This window comes from Ruditapes philippinarum, unplaced genomic scaffold (genome assembly GCF_026571515.1).
Source record: "Ruditapes philippinarum isolate M1 unplaced genomic scaffold, ASM2657151v2 ctg1475_1_1_1_1, whole genome shotgun sequence".
Taxonomy (NCBI): domain Eukaryota; kingdom Metazoa; phylum Mollusca; class Bivalvia; order Venerida; family Veneridae; genus Ruditapes; species Ruditapes philippinarum.
This window is the reverse complement of record NW_026853495.1, coordinates 147,918-171,430: the sequence shown is the minus strand read 5'-3', so window position 1 is coordinate 171,430 and position 23,513 is coordinate 147,918. Positions and strand designations below refer to the sequence as shown.

Below are 23,513 nucleotides of genomic sequence, written 5' to 3'. Positions count from 1 at the left end.
CATCTTTACATCTTTAAAGCAATGAAGAGAGCCAATTTATATCTTTGCATGAAAAAAGAGGCTTAAATGTTGAAATATATTGTCAAGTGAAAACAAAATAAGCCATTCTATAAAAAATTATGCTTGTCAGCTAAGAGGTCAAGGTTACATGAAATTTGGTAAAAAAAGATGTTGATTTTGAGATGAAATTTGTGTTGGAACATTAATGTTAGTTGACAGACTACTTTGTAAATTATCGACAACCAGGAAATATATGTTTAATTGACTTTCTTTTGTTTTCCCTTGTTGATAATTGCTGTTTTTGAAGTGTATAAATAATACAATATTTTTGAGATGATTATTCTGTGACCCATTTATAAATTCTTCCTGTTTAAGACAAAGCACAAAACAGTTTTATCTGCAGTTTTTATAGCAACAGATTTTGCATTGATATTAAATTACAAATAAAGTTATGATGATGTAATTGAAGTTACAGGAAATTAAGTTGAGCGGAAATAATGAGGAGACAGAAATGCTAGCTGCTTTGACTGATTCTTTTTCTTTGCACATGCATGTTAGCTGTAACCTAGGTAACCTATTATATCATATTGATTTATATTTTCGTGATGCATGCAGTGTTTAAGTTCCTATATGATAATGATTGATTGATATTGACTTTGATGTATAAATCCTGGGTGGAGAGGATGCAAGGCTTGGCTGCAGTGACAATCACAATTTGTCAGATATTTTGTAGTTTTGTAGCTCTACTTTGTATATATTTCCTTTACATATAAATATGACCATGTGAGGACAAACATTTCGTCATGCAGAAAAGAGTGGTAAAGTGTTGGTAAATACAAATACAAAATCATGAACCCTATTGCCTCATTATACAAACAAGATTGATTGGTTCACCCACCTTTTGGCATTGTGACTGAGAACAGATCCTTTATTGCCAGTATCGTAAAGTAATGTTTACATGGAGCTGCACAACAAAATGAAGTGGTACACAAAATTGGCATCACAGCAGAAGTTGAGAGAGGTTTCATCAGTATTTACACTATCACAGTCTTGTCAAAGTACTAAAGAACTTGAGTGGGAGAGGAACATTTGGTTGCAAGCAAATGGAAAGGGCCATTCTAAAATGTTCATTAATATAATGTTCATTAAGTTAGAAGCAAATGTCAATTTGCATGGAAATATACATATTTACCAATGGCAGCTGTATAGATATATCCATGGAAATGTATATGTTTTACTATGACATCCCCCTATATAGGAACATAATTCTTAGGCCTGATTTTATATTGCATGGAAACATACTTATTTTACAATGTATATGATGGCATCAAAGTTCAAAGAGTATTTCTTGATCTGATGTTCAAGTGCATGGAAGTGTTCATATTTTACCATGACATTACCATTAATGTTTTTGACCTAATGTCACATAACAGGAAGTATACATATTATGGTATGTTGTTGACTCACATTGTGAAGGATAATAACTATGACTTGGTGAAATGAGGACTATATTATGCCATGGTGTTGCATTACATGAGCATTTATTTTATTTATTTTAATCATGCTGTTACATTATAGGAAGGTATTGTATTTTGGCTATGATATTAAGATGACTGTTTTAGCCATGATGTAACATTGTATGAAGATGGTTGTATTTTAGCCATGATGTCACATGATATGAAGATGACTATTTTAGCCATGATGTTACATTGTATGAAGATGACTATTTTAGCCATGATGTCACATTTTTTATTATGAAGATTACTGTTTTAGCCATAATGACACATGACATGAAGATGCCTGTTTTAGCCATGATGTAATACCCCGGTCACATATTCACGGAATACGCCCACGGGAGAGCCACGGATTAATTCCGGCATCGTCCGTAGCTACCCGTACTGGTCAGTAGCTCTCCGTATTGTAACCGTAATCAATCATAGTAGTCCTTGTATATCCGTAGCCATCCTTGACAATTTTTGAACATGCACAAAAATTTGCTACGGAAAAATCAACCGTAGCTTATCCCTACTAGTCCGTATTAATCCGTAATGATACGTACTGGTCCGTACGAAAACCGTACTAGTCCGTACTGATTCGTAGTCCACCAACTTGCCAAGGATTTCCACGGTTTTGTACGGAGAACTACGTATTTGTACGGTTATCCTACGTATAAGCTACGGTTTTAATACGGATTAATACGACATTGTCACGGAAAGCCACGATCGTAATACGTTGTACTACGGAGAGGCAAGGATTAGCACGGTCTTATACGGTTTATTGCGTTGCAACACGAAACGGTACGGAATGGTACGGTCCACCACTGTTTAGTAAGGATGAATTAAGTATCATGTACTTTTTCAAGGGTATAAATACTACCTTCTTGTTAAAAATAGATATATTTGCGGAAACATTTAATAAATGATAATTGCAATTTACTGGCTGCAACTTTATATTGAAATGGCTCAGAATGCGGAGGCAGTGGTCGAGCTGCTTGATGACATACATAGAAGTAAATTTATATTACTATCGAACTATAATTCATAAGTAACAGAATAACATTAAATGTTACATATTTTACAAACATTGGATCGTGAAATTGGAGTAAATATGTACATAAAACGAAGTGTCTCATAAGCCTCGGAGGCTGGCCTTTGAGTGATAATAAGATTAATTCACAAGCTTTTTACATATTTTTAAAACATAAACATCACGATAAATAATGTAATTGTAAGATGAACAGCAAATCTTTAAATTTAAAGAAAAGCAGTATTGATCAACATTTTTCATTAATGATTACTAGTCCATATCTAATCAGGTAAGAGAAGACAGACAAGATGGTGGACTAGAGATGGGCTTTTACAAAGACCGTTTTAAGTTTAGTATGAGGTCCTCATAGTCGAACTTGTTGAGGATCCAGCGTCCTTCAAGAAATTCACTTAAATCGGACCTGATGTGCCTCGGGGGTCGGACGCGATTAGGCCGCGTCCTCTCTGCCAAAATCATTGAACTCTGCAATTCGTTTTCTAGGTGTTCTTTTCTTTTTAGGCATTTTGAAAATGAGCAAGCAAGAGGTTGTGGACGGATGTATTAGGTCCGTATAGATCCGTGGCAATTCGCTCTTCTCCGTATCAATACGTTCTTCTCCGTATCAGACCGTACTTATTCGTACTAACCCGTGCTTATACCGTAGCAGACCGTAGTGTATCCGTAGTGCGTCCGTCCTGATCCTTGTCGCTCCGTATCAAACCGTGTCGGTCCGTAACAATCTGTGTCTCTCCGGGGGCTTTTGGTGGTAAATCCGTCGGACTCCGTACTCATACCGTTGTGTGTCCGTACTGGAACAGTAGCGGACTACGAATTTCACATTTCCGTAGTAATCCGTGAACGATTAGACCGTAGCTCTTCCGTGGCATTATCCGTGAATATGTGACCGGGGCATAACATTGTATAAAGATAAGTGTAATTTATCCATGATGTCAAATATGAAGATGCCTTGATTTTAGCCATGATGTCACATTCAAGAAGATGATTGTATGTAAGCCTATTGTCAAAATACCCATAAAGACAGTGTACATTGTATTGTTGTCAGAGGAAATGAAAAAGGAGCATTGGCACAGGAATAATCGTCACATTATCTGACAGAGTAAATACACCTTAACCTCATGTAACAGGTCAAGGATAGATGGGTTAAAATACTTCTTGTCTACAAGTACCCCAGAGGAAAGGATAAATTGACAGGTGCACTTCAATGTTAGTGGAGATACTATTTATAGAACGTTAGCACAAATGTTTCCAGCCTGACTACAGCAAACATTGATTTGTGAATATCAGTATTATGCAAGCACAGCAACTTTTTAGAGGCAAGAAATAATTTGTTGAGGTCTCTTCAGGAAATGCTCTTGATGGCTTATTAACCTCTCAAGAATAGTTCTACCGGAACCAATGTTGATAAGGGGGTCTGAAATTATTTCTTTATTGTTATGTATGTTGTCCTAGCTGTTGTAAACACTGATATAGTCATAATTCTGTAATAACCGTGATTCAGTTTGTTTGCTGTGCATCACCAGTTGTCACAACTTTCTTACTTTGGATCACCAGCGGTCACAACTCTGTTGTAATAATGATTCTGTTGGATATAGTACTGTGTACCATAAAATCAGTGTGCTTCAGTTGCCTAAAATAGCCATTAGGGTTATAAAATTTATTTTCCTGACATAAATTACTCCTGTAGTGTTTGCCTCCAAATGTATCCATATCCCATTTGACATTTAAATGTTACTGATCTTCAGTCTTAAATGGTTTTATTTCTGAAAAACAAAGGCAAGAAAAGATCAATGGTCTGTTGGCAAAATCGATTAGTGTTATTACTCTGTCTAGATTCTTTCAAAAAGTGTGTGCGATGTTCAGCAATGTAGTGTCTCTAAGTTTAATGAAGAGTTAGTTGAGATTGAGGTAGGTGGACAGGGGGTATATTTTTAGTGATTTCTTTAAATAACTCACTTTTAAATAACACAACACGACTAGTGACTACTCTCAATGAATATCTTGTTTTGCTCTGAAAATTGAAATAGTTTAATGAAAAAGGAATGCCTGAAACTTCTTTCATCCCTCATCTATATATTTTTATCCTCCTTAACTGCACCATAAGTAAGTGTGGAATATCTACAGAAAATCTTGTTCAGATAGCGCTTGATTGATGCTCGATGGACTTTGTTTTTCGATTTAAACCCTCTTTGGTTAGATATATGGCTTTTTAAATGGTTTTCTAATCTAAGACTTAACCCTATTTCATGTTTTGATTTGTCTTCCTTTGTTTTCAAGATTACTTATTCACTCCTAGTTTTGTGTTGTAAGAAACATTCACTTTCTCGCGCAAGTAGATCTTGTTCTTTTTTTCCATGTTGATGCTTTACAATCTTCTATGGGCTTTCATGAGAGTAAGGAATTAACATGCATTTTTACTTATATCCTAGACTTGAATTGATTCTTCTTGTCCTTTCTTGCATTTACTTGAAGTATTTTGTCTTTTATTTCTTGATATTGAAAGTTTCTTTTCCATCATATATTAATGAGTATTGATCTAAAGTGGCCATTGTGTTTCTATTTGTGTTCTTACTCTTTAGTAATTGTCACAGATTTCTTAATCTTACTGAAGTGATGTTGTGACATACTTTAATTAATAGAAACAGTTATAAATTGCCTTCTTATGCCAACTGCATGCAGTGTTTGCCTTATTCTCATATTTGATATAATGATAATTTTTTACTCAAATTGAGAGAGAGAAAAAAATTATCATATATCAAAGTCCATTGACCATATTCAGCAGAGTTAATCTCATGGTCCATGCTACAGTTATCTGGTTTCAAACTTTGTAGATGATGGTTGATACTTTCTAATTTCATTTTGTTTTTTTTCCCTAATTTTTGATGACTGTTTACATCTTCGCTTGGCTATTTTCATTTGTTTTGTCTTTTAACAGTTCTAGTCAAGCAGAAATTTCAGAGAGTTCTTGCAAAGCAAATATATCTTTGTTCTATTTTGAATAGGTCTCTTGAATGACAATTTAATGTGTTTGAATTATGTCGTCACCTCGTGGATATGGTGGTTTTGGCAAGGATTATTGCAATAAAATTGATGCATAGTTTTGTATTTTTTATTTTACTTCAATTTGTTTTGAGCTAGTTTTTACCTTTTGTTCACTAGCTAGCAATTTTGATTGATGATCAACTTTGGTAATGGTCTATATGTAAACTTGTCAACTCTTTCTTGTTATTTGTGGGTCAATTTCAATTGTTTTTTACTGATTATATTTTATTTGTGAATATTTGCACTTCTCTTGTTTTACAACTTCGACTTTGTACCTTCTGTTGACTGCTTATGGTATGTGAAATATTCCACCAAAAAATCGTATGATTTGGAAGAATTTTAGATATTGCTTTGATTCTGAAGTAAGTTTTATACATTTGTAAGATTTTATGTGACTGCCAAAGTTTATTTATTATTAATTAATACTAATAATTAAACCTTGGATTCGAAAAAAAAATGGGCAAATTTAAAAAAAGAGGATGAATTGCAGATGGATTGAGTCTTAGAGAAAACATTAAAATAAAAGTAATCATGCATTGCCAAGATGTCCGGTGGAATAGTCGTGAAAGTTTAAGTGCACAATGGAACCATAAAGAACAAAAAAGGTGCTTGACAAATTAAACCATGTCCTTTATTAATATGTTATAGAGAAATGGATATCACCATTGCTGATGTTTCTTATTTGAAATGGGAAGTAAATAATTGATTTTAAATTTCAACAAAAACAACATTATATTACAGTTATTATTTTGGTTCTCATATCATTTTGTTATTTTATATTTGTCTTTTTCTGTTAGCTTATAGTAGATTAGATTGTGTATTTGTCATTATTATTTGCTTGTGATGCATATTATATCTGTGATATTGTTTATAAATTATTTTTAACAATGAATGTGTAACCCTTACCAGTGCAGCACACACAGTAGGCTGTCTTTTGGTACTTACATGGGCCTGATCATAGTATCTTTTTAGGCCTTGTTATATAAACTTTATTGCAATCTGTATAAACATGTAGGTTTGTGGCCTTATTTGAACAACAGCAACAGAGTCTTTATGTAGAAGTAATTGAAAGATGCTTATTTGTATGACTTCATATTTTACAGGATTTCCTTTGGGATTTTGTATTGATACATTTAATACAGTCTTGTCTGCATAGCTGAAAGCCTTTACTTCAGTTGGAATTTGAAATAATGATAGAATTGGCCCATCTCATAACATTAGCATAGCAGACACAATGGTTAATTGAATTTGATATTGGGTTAGTCTTAATTATAGTATGCAAGGTAGACAACGTTCTTATGCCTTCGTATCGATTTTAGATCAATTGTCAAGCTTGGAAGTTGCTAGTCCCCATTTCATTATAATAATTTATATACAAAATTGCCTAAAATGAATCATCCTGCCTGCTAATCTAACTAGAAAGAAATATCTGGTTTTGAGAAATTGTAATTGGGAGATGGGTGGGTGATTGTCATTGTGGTGAAACATAACCAAATGTTTATGTAATTAGATACTTAAAGGCTTCTGTTATTGTTGGTTCGAGGCAAGTCTGCGTTTTATCAATTCTAAATATATCTCCTGCACTGATCCCCTTTATTCATTCCCTTTTTTTCAGATCCAAATTACGACCCAGCTATTTCTGGTACAGGAAGATTGGAACCAGTTCACGTGTCTATGACCATGTTTGGTTGTTTGGTAGCTCTCCACGCATGCTTGAAACGCTTTATGTGATGTGTGTAGTCTTCATATTGTAACCTCTTCATTCCTATGATCAGCAACTAGTCATTTCTGCATCATTCTATAAATAGAAATCTATAAATAGATATTCTAAAAATAGAAACTTATAAAAACAAAGACTATATGATATTGTGATGGATATGACAACACGGTGAATGTACATGAGACATTGTGAGTCCCTAAAATGTTATATTTTTTCAACATTTACGGGGGAGAGTTTTTGTTTAAGAATACATTGGTAGTTGAATATGCTTTTTTTTCAACATGGCATATTTTTGTGTTAAAAACATTGGCCATTTTGTTGTTTGTACCATATTCATACACTTTACAGCACATACATATTTCGTTTTATTTGTGTAATTTTTTGACCAAAAAACTTTATTTCACTGTTTAAATTTCATGATTATGCAATATTATAGTAAGTTTTTGCCAAAAACTTTCTTTTGTATGAGTTATGATTGTATTTTTAGATTTTACAATGTAGGTTATATATAGAGCTGTTTATTATTATTATTCATTTTTTGTAAGATAAAGAAATGATAAAGAAAACAACAAAATTTGATTTTCTTAAATCTTGATTATGAATTTATGACACCCATCTGGTACCCATTAAGAATATTCAAATGGTGAGGATGGTTTTATGTAAGCTTTAGTTATAAGGGAACCAGTCATGTTTTAAAGTTTTGTTTCCAATTTTTGCACAGCAGTATATATGAGTAATTACTTTTTTGAAGTTTTATACAGGGTATTTATGTTAGAACTGTATTTATTACCTCTGAAGTAAAAATCCCTCCCATTTGATAGTTTGGATCTCTTTGTATTAGAAATGAAAATGAAGAGTCCAGTCATGAATGGAAAATATGCCTTCTTCCACTACTAAACTGGAAAGTTGGCATTTACCTTTTTTAACAATAAAACAAGTTGTTTGAATATAGGTTTTTAATCCATTCTGATAATTGGGAACTTTTATGTTAATTGACTAAACTATTGATTTGTGAAATCGATTAGGATTGTTTCATTTGGGGGACTTCAACTTTTGTAAATGTACTGTATTAATGTGAGAAAAATGCTGAGTATTGATCCCTGAATGTCTGATGCATAGATCTTCTTCTTTAAAACCAACTCAACCTCCAGATCTGATTATTTTCAATCAAATAAAATCTACTACCCTCCTTTATAAGTCGAACACTTTAGAATGCCAAGAATTATTGACAGACTTGCATAATTAAAGTGTTATACAGCACTTGAAAGGATGTTTTGTATATTTTTACACCCCAACAATACAGTGTGCAAAAGTTATCCCACTTTCTAGCTATTCAAGTCATATTTTATCACAGTAATTTTGCGGGGTATGTATATGGATAGTTTATGTCAATTTTCTTATGAGGTAAGGATACTAGTATATAATTTATCAGACTGTTACAGTACAAAATGACCTTAAATCGTAGATTCAAAGAATTTCACCAGAGCTTGAATAACTTACCAACATGTGTGAAGTCTTGTATATAGATATATACTTTGAGTGTTATGCTTTAATGCAAAGGTATGGTTTCTTAAGATAAAAATAAGAAGCATCAATCAATACAATGCCATAAATAGTTTTTTCTTGGAAGGTGTAATAGTTGATATAAATTAAATATCTTTTTTGTGTCATATAAAAGTATGATTATTGTTGATGTAAAACTTGCTTCACTATAGCTGCTATGATTGCTTTATCCATATCTACAAACCAGTGGATCTTTGGAGAGAGCCATCCATTTGGCTTGATGTAGGTCAAACAAAGGTTCTACTTAGGTGCCTGCTCCTCTTGAAATTATCTATAGTTAGGTTTCTAGTGTTTTTTTGTCTGGTATACAATCTGGAAATGTGCCATTTGAACAATATACAGCTAAAATGTCAATGCTGCACTGTTTATTCACATATTTACTTTACTCTTAAGTTACAATATAGAATAAGAAGGGCAGCAAAAGCCATATTTAGGATATATCATCACCTTAGTGCATTAACATAATAAGTTCTTCTAAATTTAATTAGAGTTAATCAGTTATTGCACTTAAAGGTGTCGATATTATGATTATGGAAAATACAAACATTGAAATATATATAAGGAGTAACTGACTGATTGAGCTGAAGTAAGTCATGTGAATTAGTCTGAACTTGGATGTATGTCTGATTATAATTCTGATGTGAAAGATGAAAAATAACCTTGAGTAAATATTTAAGGATAATGTAGGATACACTTTAGATTAGTTCTTATTTATGGAGCCAAATGGAACTTTCTCCATATTTACAAAGAAAGTAGATAGTTCATTTATGCTTTGTGTTATTGATTGATAGGTAGTTTGTTTTTTTGCCCTGTCTATATATTGATGTATCAGTGTTGCTTTATTTAATATTTCATAACACACAAAGACTCAGAAATCCATATTACCCATTGTCAGGTATAATGTTATAAAATGACTTGTTCAGTGTCCCCATAGTATGATGTCATTTATGATATGAGAACGTGACCAAAATAGAACTGTTTGTATTCCAGTTTTATTGGAAATTAGTCATCTATACCACAAGTGTAATTTTTGTAGATCGCATGAAGACTTTGTAAAACTTAAGCTGTTTTCCAAGAAAAAATGATAATTGAAATGTCTTGTCAAATACTGGTTTATTTCTAATAATTCAGTGACCTGAATTATAAAAACCTGCTTATTTTTGTGACTTTAATCATAAAAACCAATCATATGATTATATTGCAATTGACTTGAGAAACCAACCTTTTTACATCATAAGATTTAAAAAAAATTTCATCTTGATCATTTGGTATGAATAATATCATCTGTACAGTTTGGTAACTGTGAACTGTTCGAAATCCTCAAGAGACCAGTTTAGTTCACTTGCAGGAGAAAACAATAGTCCTGATTGTTTAAAGTTGAACAGCCAACAATAAATAATGTAAAGGGAAAGAAAGAATGACACTTTGTGTACACAAGTTTTCATTTGGGAAAAGAAAAATTGCTTCATTTGTCTGAGAATATAAGGTTAAAGTTGGTCATTGATTGGATTTTGACAGTGACCATTGTTTGATGTTAATTTCCTGAGAGAATTGACTGCAAAATTATTTTCGCCACAAAATGACAAAAGGTCAAATTATATATAGGAAATTGTTATTGTAAGAAGGAACAATTTTTGTTCACATCTTGTAAAATGGTTAAAGACTTTCCGCAAGATGTTTTTGTTCAAGAGAATTAATTGGAAGTCCTCACTTTCCAAATACTTCTGGTGATAGTATTACTTTTATTTATTTTGTGTCAAATTGTGGCCGCATATTATTTATATAATCATGTGTCTCAAATTTCTGTCAAAAATAAATAAGAAATTTGCAAAGAGTTAAAAAAGAAATAAGTTATGACTGGTCTTTAAGAACTTACGTCAAAATTTTTTTTCGTCTGAAAGTTTTGTTGGTAGATACCTATCTGTTAAGTTCATTATTGATTTTATGTCACAAATTTTTGTACATATATTTGTGTGTGTAAAGACTAAGAAATTGGTGTAAATGTGTAATTATCATACAAACGCTTCACATGATATTGTAAATATGTAAAATGTGTACTTAACATATTGCTTGTGTACATTTGTGTTTTCGATCTGGACTGTGCTATTTAAAGTAACATAATGTGTCAAAGCATATGTGTATATGTAATGGATGTGTAAGAAACTATGTTGTTTGTACATCTTCCTGCTTTCAAAAGTTATGAATAGATTGTCTGCTTTCTACTTAAATTAGGTGTGTTTTGCTCAAAGGTCAAGGGGAATCTTCCATAATAGAATTCCAACTCTTATTTACAGTTTAAAGAAACTTACTTTTTTGGAACATTAGTTGCTAGTAAACAATGAAAATTACTAGGTTCTGAATTATGTATATGATGAACCATTAACAATTTGAAATAGAACTTGGTTCTAAAATTAAATGTGGGAACTTAAGCTCATAAAAGAATTGAAAATAGAATTCACAAGTATTTTATTTTTTTCATATCCTTAAATGGTACATCGTTTAATAAAAGAATTTGTAAAATATATTTAAAAAAAAAGAAATGTATTCAAGGTATGTTTGAAAACTTCACAGACTTTTGAATGGAATATGCTTTGATGTGTGTTTATCATTGTAGTGGTTTAGTTTTACATTCCATGCTCAATGTTTGAAACCATTGTATCCAAATACTCATAATAATGCTGTATAGTGTGTCTTTGTATATCATACATAATTAATAGATTTTTTTTGTCATTTAATAGTCTTGTTCTGAGAGTGAAAAAGAGGAATATGTTTGTTTTTCAAATTAAGTGAAATAAATCAAACCCCCACCCACGATACTGTCTCTGTTGACAGTGTCAATTATAGCACATGTTGGCGTGGAAACAAAATGGCTGCCATTTTGTAAGTTAGTATTGACATAACTTTTTGTTAAGTTTTCAATTTAAAACATTTTGAAACTAATATGGTTCAAATTATAGGAAAAAATAAAATGGTAACTAGTTGTTCCATAAATAGCTAAATCTATTGTTGGTGTGAAAGATAACCCGATGTGGCCTCTTTAATTATTGTACTATGCAGTGTATTATTATAAATATATCCCCGCCAGCCCAGTTTGCATTCCATTTTATTTATAACATTTTATTTTTTCTTCAATAATTATTGTTTGTTAATTTAAGAAGGATTTAGTTAAGATGTTTTTGAAAAAATGTTTACATTAAGATTAAAGTGCTATAAAGTCATGATTTCAGTGAATAGTGCTTGATTAGGAACAGTTGAACAGTTTAATCAGTTTCAACATGTATATGACCTAACTGAATGGCTTTTAACTTGTTTACCAGCAAAATAAATAAGTTTTTACTTGTTTATCAGCAAATAAAATTTTAAAGTGTTTACCAGTGAACCAAATGAAATTTATTTAAGATCTGGCTTGTTTATCAGCAACTGCTTATACAATATTTAAAATAGGTTTTTGCTTGTTTTCTTTAAAAGAAAAGTGTTTTCTTGTTTTCAAAAAGTTTCTGCTTATACCCATAAAATTGAGGTAAAACATGTTAAGTAAAATATAGGCCAGTGTAAAATGTGTATATAATTATATAATTGCTTAACCGCAAGCCACTAATTAAAAATACTAAGGAATTAACTCTTATGATCTAACATGCAACTTATTTTGAGCTATTATATTATTATGATTGTTAAATGATCTGATTTGTCCATTTTTTAAAAACAACTAATTATAGTATGTGATTGGGTTTGTTTTTTTTTGAAAAAAGTATTACTGCTTAGTTGAAATTCAAAAAAACATGTTTGATTGGTTATATTGTTTCAAATAAACAATCAATGATTGGTTAATTTTTGAAATAATGGGGAAAAAATCAGTCAATGATGAAGCAGTGCAAGACTGATGAAAATTTCCATTCCTTTCATATGAAGCTATAGAAAAAAGACTTTTTATTTAATTTAATTTTTTTTTTTGTTCTATAAACCACTTAAATGTAATATATATTTCTTTCTGAGTTGTGAATTTATTTTTGCTTGAAACAAATAATGAGCTATTTGAATAATTATACTTAATTAATATGTGTTCAAAGTTTCATTTGTTACTTTTTTGGTGCAGTCTTTACATAGAGTGTGAGATAAATACTTCAATGTTTGAGGTAAAATTTGAATAAGTTCTTAGAGCAAAGGACTTTTTACTGTCCATGAAGCGCATTCTTTTAATTAAAGAAGACATCACTCATGTGGAAATTGTTCTGCCAAATACACAAATAAGTCACTAAAAACTTGAAACACAAAAAATCCACAAGTGAAAAAGTGCAATAAATTTTAAATTGTCATCATAATTTGTTTGTAAAAACTATATCATATGCTTTAATTTAGATTAGAATAAATGACTATTCTTGGGTTGCACTGAATAACTGTCACCTTACAAGGTAAAACAGTGTTCTGGGGAGCCCCAGAAATGTTCATAATTCATCCTTGTCTTATTTCTTTTATTGTAATGTCTGAAATAATAAGCTTGTTGTTTTTGCAAAGTCCCACCATATTTTTGTCATAATTCCAGTATAAAAGCTTTCCCACATTATTGTAATAGCTATACTTATTACAAGAATTATATATATTCATTGTCATTTATAGCTTGGAAATATTTTGTAGTAAGCCTAAGTGTGTATGGCCTAACATTGTTACATTGTGACAGCTTGTTTTCCTTTCATTTGTATATAACTCATTTTTGTATATTTTTTTCATTCCTTTCTCCTTACTCGGATTCAGTAAAAAGAGTATTATAATCAATGGAAGACATTACAGAGTCGTTTTGCAATTTAAATCATTCATTAGATGTGATAGAGAACTGTTTTTTTGTAACAACCAGACACAAATTCTTACCAGAAAAAAACCCAAACAAATGTACTAAAAGTTGTTGTTAGTACGTATACAAGTAATGTAATGATAGAAGAAATGATCAGCAAGGATGTTTGTTATTTTGACAACCAATCAAATGTATTGTTATCTTTTACATTTTTGGCGGGTTTTACAACCAGTCAGGTCATTGGTTACTTTCTACATGGTTAGATTATTTACAACCAATCAGATCTTTTGTCATTTTCCAGAGGAAAAAAAGTATATATAGCTAATGTAGATGACCTAATTTTTGAAGAGGTAAATATTGGAAACTAAAACTTACTATAGTAAGATTACCTTACTATATCTGATTGTCAATAAATTTACATTTTTGATATGGTTTAGTTGAAACACGTCACTAAGCTACAGAATGGTAGTGTCCAAACCTTGGTTTTTGGTAAACCTTGTGTTGTTATTACACTTATTTTTGTTTTGATATACCTAGTATTGGTATTACATTTATTTTGGTATACCATACATGGGCATTACATTTATTTTGGTATACCTTGTATTGGAAATACATATATCTTGTAGTAACAAGAACTAACTGTTCATCTAATTCTACAACAACTATACTTTCATTTAAGTTTAAAGTTTTGTTCTTACATTTGTTTACTTTTTGTATAAATATTTTGTACATGTTAATTTTTTTTCATATAAAAATAAGTTCTGTTACGATATTATCTGCGTTTAATTTCTCACAGGAGTTATTGTTATGTAACTTAATTTTTTTTTGGTACAAATGTGAATTTATATTACAGATGTATATGTGCACATAATTTTGTTGTAAATTGATATGTGTTTTGGTAAAATACTAATTTCTTGTAAAACTTTACTTGTTTGTTTTTATTATCAAAGACCTGTTGGCAAGACAGGAATTATCTTCGATGGATGCATGATGTTATCTTTGAAAGATGACACAATTTATCTTTGAAAGATGATTGGAGATATCTTTTAGAGTTCAGAGATGTTGGTAATTAACTTCAGAGACGACACAATTAATCTTTGATAGGGTAAAAAAGTTACCATGAAGAAATGAAGGGATTTATTAAGCGCTGATATGTTATGATATTAGAATTGTATTAAACACACTTAAAATACAACATGTTTCATAAACACACTACAAATATTACATCTGGCTGACAGATCATGACATAAGACCAATAAGATATGACATGGCCGATAAAATTTTAAATCTTTGCATTACATTTGTAACTGGTAGTGTCAAAGGTCTTGGTATCTTTGTGAAATAATTCTTTCAACACGGAGACCAGAAGATATAACAAATAATAAGGTTACAAGAAAATATTAGTTTTGATGTCAAAATAAAGAATAAAAAACAAATGGAAAGACTAAATGCAATATTCAACATGTTATAGTATAAGTTAGGTAAAGGTACACAGTGGTTGGAAGACAAACTTCGTCGCTATGAACCAACTCCTGGAAATGCGGAGAGATATAAGGGGGTGTAGTTGTGGGTGGTGTAATGAGTGATTATACTGATCCTCAGTTGTTGCATAGTGGCAGTTGACTTGCAGATATTGTGGTTTTAAAAAAGGGGAATGCAGATTTGAGCCAAGTGAAGTTGTGATATCCATTTAGCGGGGATATTTCTGTCTGATTTTACCAGCAGAGCAATGATTGGTACATTTATCAGAGTTTTGCTGCCCTCAAAGTTAATGTCCCTTTTTATCTCACTAAAGGTAGGTGGTTGAGGTTACATAAATGCCTGATGTATTACAACTGAATAGAATTGTATCCATCAGCAAAGAAGCTTAATTTGCCGTTGTTACGTTTATGTTCAGTGGTCGCCCATAATGGAGATAAGCCCCACTGCGATGTATGACGCAGTTTAACATATTGTCAACTATGAGTAATGAATTTGTGCTTGAAAACCATTGAACTGCTCCAGTGGAAAAGAATAACATTCAAAGCAGAATGTTTTTCAGAATTGAAAATAGTTGATGAGAATGAAATTTCAAAAGCGCAAAGTCCCATTATTCCTTAAGACATTTCCCAAATTAGATTGAGCTTATCTGTACCAGTATGGATGCTTTCACTTTTTTAATTTGTAAAAGCATCCGGGAGTTTATAAAATTTAATCAAGAATTTTCCAGATTCACATGTTTGCATGACTGTTGTATGTATGTTGTATTTTTCAGTTGTTTGCAGCCTTATTGTATGCATTCCTTGCAGATACTCATTGTGATATATCATATGTATGTATTTTGAATATTTTCTGTTGAACTTTGTTCTTATTCAAATGTGAATTTTCTTTTCCTCTTGAATAAACTATTTCAGTATTGGAGTGGCACTTCATATTTATAACTTTGTCTCCCCAACAGAATAACACAACTTATATCAAATATACACCAAAAGACATCAAGATTTGTTGCAATTAGAATAATACCAAGCTTTATTGAGGAAGAGCATGACCGTTATTGACTTTCAATGTCAAGGCTATTAAGATGATCAAGCAATCAAACTTATTTACCAAAGATTCAAAGGATAAGATTGCTGCATTCGTTTGTACTCAAGATAGTATAAAAAGTTCTTTGTCAAATGATAATAGAAGTCTTAATAAAAAAGGCGAAACAGTTCAAGGTAATAAAAAGGTCTTATATATAAAGAGAAAAGGTTAAATTAAATAGAAAACATCAAGGCATCTACCATATGGATTATCAGTATTAGTCATAACAAATTATTGGTCAAATGTCAAATGTCAAAGTCAAACCTTTTAATATTTTTACAGCTTAAGCAATGGCTGTTTATCTTCTAAGTAAGCCCATCCATGACACCTTAGTATTTAGAAATATGGTAATTTGCTGAAAATATGAGGGAGACTAAGTAAAAAGGAATATAAATGGAGGTGAGGAATATTTATGTAGATCATCCTATGTGTATAATTGTCTTACCATTAATCGCTTTATTAGCTTGATTTGAGTTTTGTAGATGTGTGTGCATGTTTGAATGTTGTATTATGATGATGTGTGAATATATGCAGCAGATGATGTATTTAGCATAAAGTAATTACTACCAGCATAGGTGCATTGGATCCAGGTATGTACTTATTGATAAGATGTATTGTGTTATTCCATCCATATTTTTTTATATTTCCTATAGTACAATAAAAAAGTAGTTCCTAGTTTATTTCTAAAGAAAACAGTTTCTTGTTTAGGTTTATAATTAACCTTTAAATTTTCTAAATTATGGAACCAAGGGGAGATAAATGATTATTATTAGTCTAATAGTTTTTTTGTTTAGATATAATGCACTTGTTCACTGCTGAGCAAAAACCATCTGCTGAGCAAGGTGTTTTATTATGGCCTGAAAACAAGGTAAAAACTACCAGCAAGATCTTGCAGGTCACTCATCAACTATCAGTAACTTTTTGGTTGGTATCTGTGTAACCACCTTTGTTAAACAATTTAATGACCTAGCTTCTTGAAAACACTGCTGTTGAGTAAAAACAACATATAAAAGTTATTTTGCTAACGGCACTAATAAAAAGCCTATGTTCTTTTTTTTTGCTAACAGCGCTAGTTATAAACCTATATCACTTGCAAATATTAGGCTATTCTATTAGCATTTCAATTTTAGCATTTTGTTTTAAAACACAATAAAATATTTATGGATGGTGCCATGTTAAAAAAAAGCAAGTTTATTTCATGCATTTTGAGAGTAACAGATTTAAAAGAGGGATTCCATCATGCCACGATATAAAATGACCAAATGGAGAAACACTACAAAAAGCACTTCTATCGACAGAAACCATAGGGAACAAGAACATAACTGTAAATCCATCGTAAAGACATTAATTATTCATAGCACGTCGGTGGCAATGTCTATTTATATTTCCCAATATGAGATGATTCCGATCCTAAACTATGCAGTCTTTCCTAATCTTTATGACTTTAGTTTCGCTCACAAAACATTTTATTGGTTGTTTGAATAATTAATGCAGCAGGGGGCCCCGCAAAGTAACTTTAATTAAGACTATTATGTTAGTCAAATTACTTGATCTTAAAAGATTTGAATAATTAGGGATGAAGATTATTGAAACTGCATTACTGCATTTTCAGAGCTCTGTTATTCTCTTATAAGTGCAGTCTGATGACTTTCCATACTGTTGACTTGTTGTGTGGGGGTTGCGTTCATTGAACGTTGCCTTTCCTTGTTGATTTTGTTTATCATTTTTTTTAATATTAGTATTTTGGTACTAAAACACCCATAACCAAAACGTCCAAATGGAGACTTTCAAAATTAGTATATAAAATCATGTAATAGTAAAATCTATAAAAAAATTGTAGCAGAAGGTTCAACTGTTTTAAAGGAGTTAATCAAATTTATAATGGTTAGTAGCAATATTGACTTTCCTCATCATCGGTAAAAAAGTCTAGACAGTTCGGAACTGCTGTTAAGTGTAATCTATCTGTTTAGTGCTGAATTCAAACCCCCCGTATTTTGTATTACTGATTTTCAGCTTTGATTTGGATCAGTCCATTCCAAATTTAAGGGATTTCTTGTCAAAATACAAAACTTGACCTAACGATAGTTATAATACAGCCTGACCACTGTTTCATACACGACTTATGAGTCAGTTTCGGTTAATATTTTACTTTTATGATATATAACTTCCTTAAAGTAGCAATGGATAGTTTTAAATTCCAGGGAAAATTGTGAATATGTATATAGCAAAGTAACTTTAATGTCAAAACAAAGGTCTGTTAATTTCCTCAGCTTGCAGAAGTCCTACGGCAAGATAAATAGTTGGGCGGTATTAATTGCAATAAAGTTGGACCCTGGCTTAACATTCACTTCAGGTATAATATGCTGAAAGCAGAAGAAATATTTTTTGCAATTGATTGTTTCCATTTTGAATATTCAATTCAGGCTTGATTTAAGTTTCTCTTTTTTGTTTGTAATAAAAAAATTATGTGCGTCCTTCCTGAAATCCTCCGTCATTAAAGTTTTTGCCACATGTCATTCAAAATTCAGTCCATACATATAAATTGGATAAGGCTCATTTCCCAGAGGCCAGTTTTCTGCAAGAACAGCCGGAATTTCACCGTATAGATTTCATAAATATTTATGAAAATGTCATTCCCTTGCACGGCTGTATTGCATAGTGATTTGAGTAACTGTCTATCAATAAGCTATTAATGATGAATTTGTCATTTTATACTTTTCTACGTTATCCAGCTGTAAAATGTTGGTACAAAGAAGAGAGAATGCAAACTGATTACTCCTTACAATGCTAAATATTTTATTAACTTGTCCATCTTTCATTTTAAACAAAACCATTAATAGGTTATTAGGAAAATTTCGAAATATTTGCTGACTTTACAGTGCAACCCGATCAGACAGCAAATGGATGTGCCTGCTGATCTTGGTTTGCTTTGCTTGCATGCAACGTACAAAATATTGTTATAGATGATATTTTAAATGAATGTCTCATATATCTTTTCTCGTTAAAGTCTTTAGTCATTAAAAGTGACTTTATCTCATTTTAATACTGAACAAATGCTCTTTTGAATAGTATATTTACAGCAACAAACTTCTTATTACAGTATTTTCTCGACATAATTCTGAATTTTGAAAGGTCTTTTTAAACCTTTTATTGCATAAATTCCATTCATTATTTTGCCACTTTCTGCTGAATGTTATGGTTTTCAGACCATCTGTTTCAGAAATTCCACGTAGTACTTCCCTTCATTATGATTTTCAAACCGTCTGTTGCATCAATTTCATGCAGTATTTCCCCATTTTATGTTTATGTTTAATTTTATTCTTTTCTCTGTAAATTTCACTATAGTTTCCCAATTTGATACTGAATTTTATGTTCTTTCAATGAGTTACTACAAACCCACTGTGACATGAATCTCGAAATATTTCCTAACTTAAAATTTCGTCAAAAATTTCCTTACACACTCATTTATTCACTCATAGAATTGCAGGACTTTCAAAGCTCAGAGAATGTTGTTAATAAAGTGTATGTTTAAATAAACATAGTGATTGGTTTCAAGCAATACAATGTATTCTTAATATGATACAGTTTTTTCTTTTTCCATTTTTTTAACCAAATTCTATTGATGCATTTGTGTATTTTATATTGTATCTTGAACTTACATAACTAATTATTTATTGATTTCTTAATAAATTTATGACTGTTTATTAAATACACAGTAAAAAGGTAACTCAACACTTTTTCAATAAAATATGATTTTTGTTTATATATATTTAATTTTTTTTGCCTAGAATCTGCATGGTCAATGATTTGAAATACAATAATTTATTATACAATTTTGTAAACTAAACACATGTAACACAATATACGTCAAAATGATAAATCTAGATATTTTTTTAACTTGATCAGGTGAAAGTGGAGGCTTATCGACGGCTGCTATCATTGGTATTGTCATTGGTATCTTTTTCTTGCTGTTTATTATTGTCGATGTTACATGCTATATCAAGAACAACTGTGGAATCTTGATGAGTATCAGGGAAAAAGTTGGAGGTGGCAGGGAGGAAGGCTATGCTGTAGCTAAAACAGAAGATGTTGAAAATTTGTAAGTATTACAGTTGAATAAGAATGGCATTGAATAAGGCTATTAAAGTGAATTAGAAATGAGGTTTGTTTGCTTGTTCATTTTGTTTGGTTTAAGACACATCAACACTGTCACCATCATGTAGCGTTTTCCCAGCTTTATTGCTGGAGGAAGATCTTAGTTCCCCTCCGTGCATTATTTGTTAAGAGGAGAGGCATCCGAGAAGAAGCACCGACGTTGAAAAGTTTTCTCACATGAAATAATTCAAAGTGTTTGATGGGACTTGAGCCTTGTCAGACTGCAGGATTTACTGATGGCAAAAGCTTAATACATTCGTTCTCAGAGGACAAACCGGTTTCAGTATACCTATTTGAAAACAGATGATATTAGTTTTAAAATATGGAGTTAGTCCTTGATGTAAGGCTGCAAATATATTTGTTGGCAAAGATTTGTTATAGGATTTTGCCGCAATTGAAAACATGCAGCTTCAGCAAAAATTGCAAAGCAGATAAGAGGCAGTTACGATTTTGTCTTAAAATAACTTTTCTATCAACTCTAAATAAAGCTTTGTCTGTGAACAATTTTGCAACTGGAGTTTAGATGTTTCTATATATGTATTATTATCGTATTAAAAAGTCCAGAAAAGCAAATAATATGGAGAATGCGTGATGTGCTGCAATGTACGGACTTGTTCAAGGCTTCTAATATTGTAATCAGACCTGTCTTGAAACAACTTTATTGCCTGATGTTGAGAGATAACTGAAACTAAAATCCATTTCATTAATATTGATTGGCAAATTCACATGCATTAGCAACATTGGTTGGAATTTTTCTCTGTAATTATGTCAAACAACGAGGTTTTACGATACAATGCAAAGTAATTGTAAAATCATTTGATTGTCATATATAAGGGAGGCCACTCATTCAATTATATATTTTCATATTAAGATTTCTTTCCTGGACATAAACACTTCGTTTGCAAAATTATGTTATTTGTTTTTGCATGTAAGAGAGGTAACTGCTCTAAATTTAGATTTTCATCTAATGGTTAACTTTCTTGCTTGCATAAAGCTCTGGATTCAACATTTATTTGTTTTCTATATTCATGGATAAGAAAGATAACTGTTCTGATGAAGAGTGACTTATTGATTAGCTCCCTTACATTGCGTAAAATGATGAGATGTTTTAAATGATTATTCAAGGGCAAAGAAAGATGAGCTGACAGAGGAAGTTAAGGCAGCTGAAGAGGGTGAGCTTGCACTTGCTGAGACTCAAGAGTAAGTAACCATGGATTTTTTATTAGCCTCCAATATTATGTTCTGTGAAAACATTGATTTGTAGACAATACCACACAAAGCAGTTTTCTGTCTAATAATATGTCTGAGTAGTTTCGTTGAAGGAATGATTTGTTGTACTGATTTATTGTGAAAACAAGCTTTAGATATGAAGCTCAATTAAAAATATAATTGTTTTGGCTGCTTTTCTGTTTTGAGAAATTAGCCAAAATCAATTCATAAAGAGCGTTAGATTATAGGTTTGATTAATTATTATGATACAGATAGATGATTGTAATGCTTTTTAGATATTGTTTTTTTTCCTAGACAATAAATTAAATATAATTACAATATTAAAACCATTTTTGATTAAGGTTCTCCAGCAGTTCATAACTAATTACAGTTTCAAATGTAAGTTAGTTCCAGTATAAAATATGGTAAACAAGATCAACAAGGAAAGGCGGCGTTCAATAACACTGCATTAGGCAATAAATATAAACAATATCATTCCATGTAATAACATGCAAGTGCTGGAACCGCAAATGATTACTCATTTTAACAAGTACAGGGCAAGATCAACCTTCACATCCATGGTGTGTAGTCTGACCAGGCTGCTATTTTTTTTAAAAACCCATACATTTTGAAAGGACTATTTCATCGTACTAAGTGGGCCAAACTCAGTGCAAACATTTAAAAGGTTAAGTGTTAAAATATAGCATTCTTAAATGCAAGTTACACACCTGCCTCGATTCCAGTAGCAAAATTTGATTTTATGTTGATACACCTGTAAATGGACATAAACATTAAATTTAATTATTTGATCTTCGTGTGAAGGAATCTGCATTTGAATATGGTTGATGATATAAACATTGATATTGATTATGGTGGTGTTCTTTGGGTATTTCTAAGTAAATACAATATAATGAGGACCTGCTACAGAGGAGACTACAAGCTGAACTGAAAAAAATGGAATTTTAAGAAGAAACAAGTGATTTTTTTAGAAATGAGTACCTTTCTTTATCATGGCTTTTATTAGTACATTTTTCTTTTGTTAATTTTTTAAATCTTTGGTGATTGCAGCGAGAAGAAAGAACCATTATTATCAGAAGAGCAGAAAGTAGACACAGTAGATGAAGGGTAAGTTTCATTAAAATATGCAGTTGAAATTATGTGCTGAACTACAATTAGTCGATTTGTCCATGTATCAAAGTAAAATGAAATTATTTTTTTCCTAGATGTTCTTAATAAAAACCTATATATGAATTGAATTGTTAATTTTGCTTTTATGTGTCGAATGTTTACGTGACCTGTATACATTGTACTAGAATAAATGGAGAATATTTTACCATAAATAAGTCGAGGCCTTTCAATTGATCTGATATTTAGGATCTCATGATGTGTTTCACACCTTTTCTAGACGCGATGAATGCCGATCAACTTGTATGCCAAGCGTTAATCTGAATCACACAGTTGTTTTCTCTAAAAGTCTTTCTTGTGTTATTATGCATGATTAATTGCTTTTATTTTATCATTCTAAATTGCCTTAGTATTATTTGAAAAGAAACATTACGAATTAGTTTCATTTTGATAATCACAGGGGACATATTTAATATAAGTTGATTAAGTTGTCACCCCTTCATTTTGTTTCGCCTTTAATTAGTTTGTTCTATAGTGTTTCTGCATTTTTATATAATACCTTTGCTCATCATGGTTTTGTAGGAAACCGGAGGAGAAAAAGGAATTTGAGCCAGAAGAAAAGGAAACTGCTAATACAGATCAAGCTAAAATAGAATCTCCAAAAACAGAACAGGTACTTTGTTTTTTATTTCCTGCCAATTTTTCGACTATTTGAAGATATTTTTATAAGAATATATGTAAGAAGCTCAATATCTGTGTTGATGTTTTACTGTGTTAAGGACATAGTTCCGTTATAGCCATCAAAAG

General features: G+C 31.2%; 1 protein-coding gene across 1 annotated transcript in view; it reads left to right on the top strand.

Annotated features, from left to right (window-relative positions):
* LOC132737050 (neurofilament heavy polypeptide-like) overlaps nucleotides 1–23,513 on the top strand; it is a 34,092-nt gene that overhangs the window by 4,822 nt on the left and 5,757 nt on the right. The window contains exons 3-6 of the mRNA XM_060724283.1: nucleotides 20,124–20,316; nucleotides 21,498–21,572; nucleotides 22,650–22,706; nucleotides 23,289–23,379. Of these exons, the coding sequence (XP_060580266.1) occupies nucleotides 20,240–20,316; nucleotides 21,498–21,572; nucleotides 22,650–22,706; nucleotides 23,289–23,379 (300 nt within the window). The 5' untranslated portion in view covers nucleotides 20,124–20,239. The remainder of the gene's footprint in view (nucleotides 1–20,123; nucleotides 20,317–21,497; nucleotides 21,573–22,649; nucleotides 22,707–23,288; nucleotides 23,380–23,513) is intronic.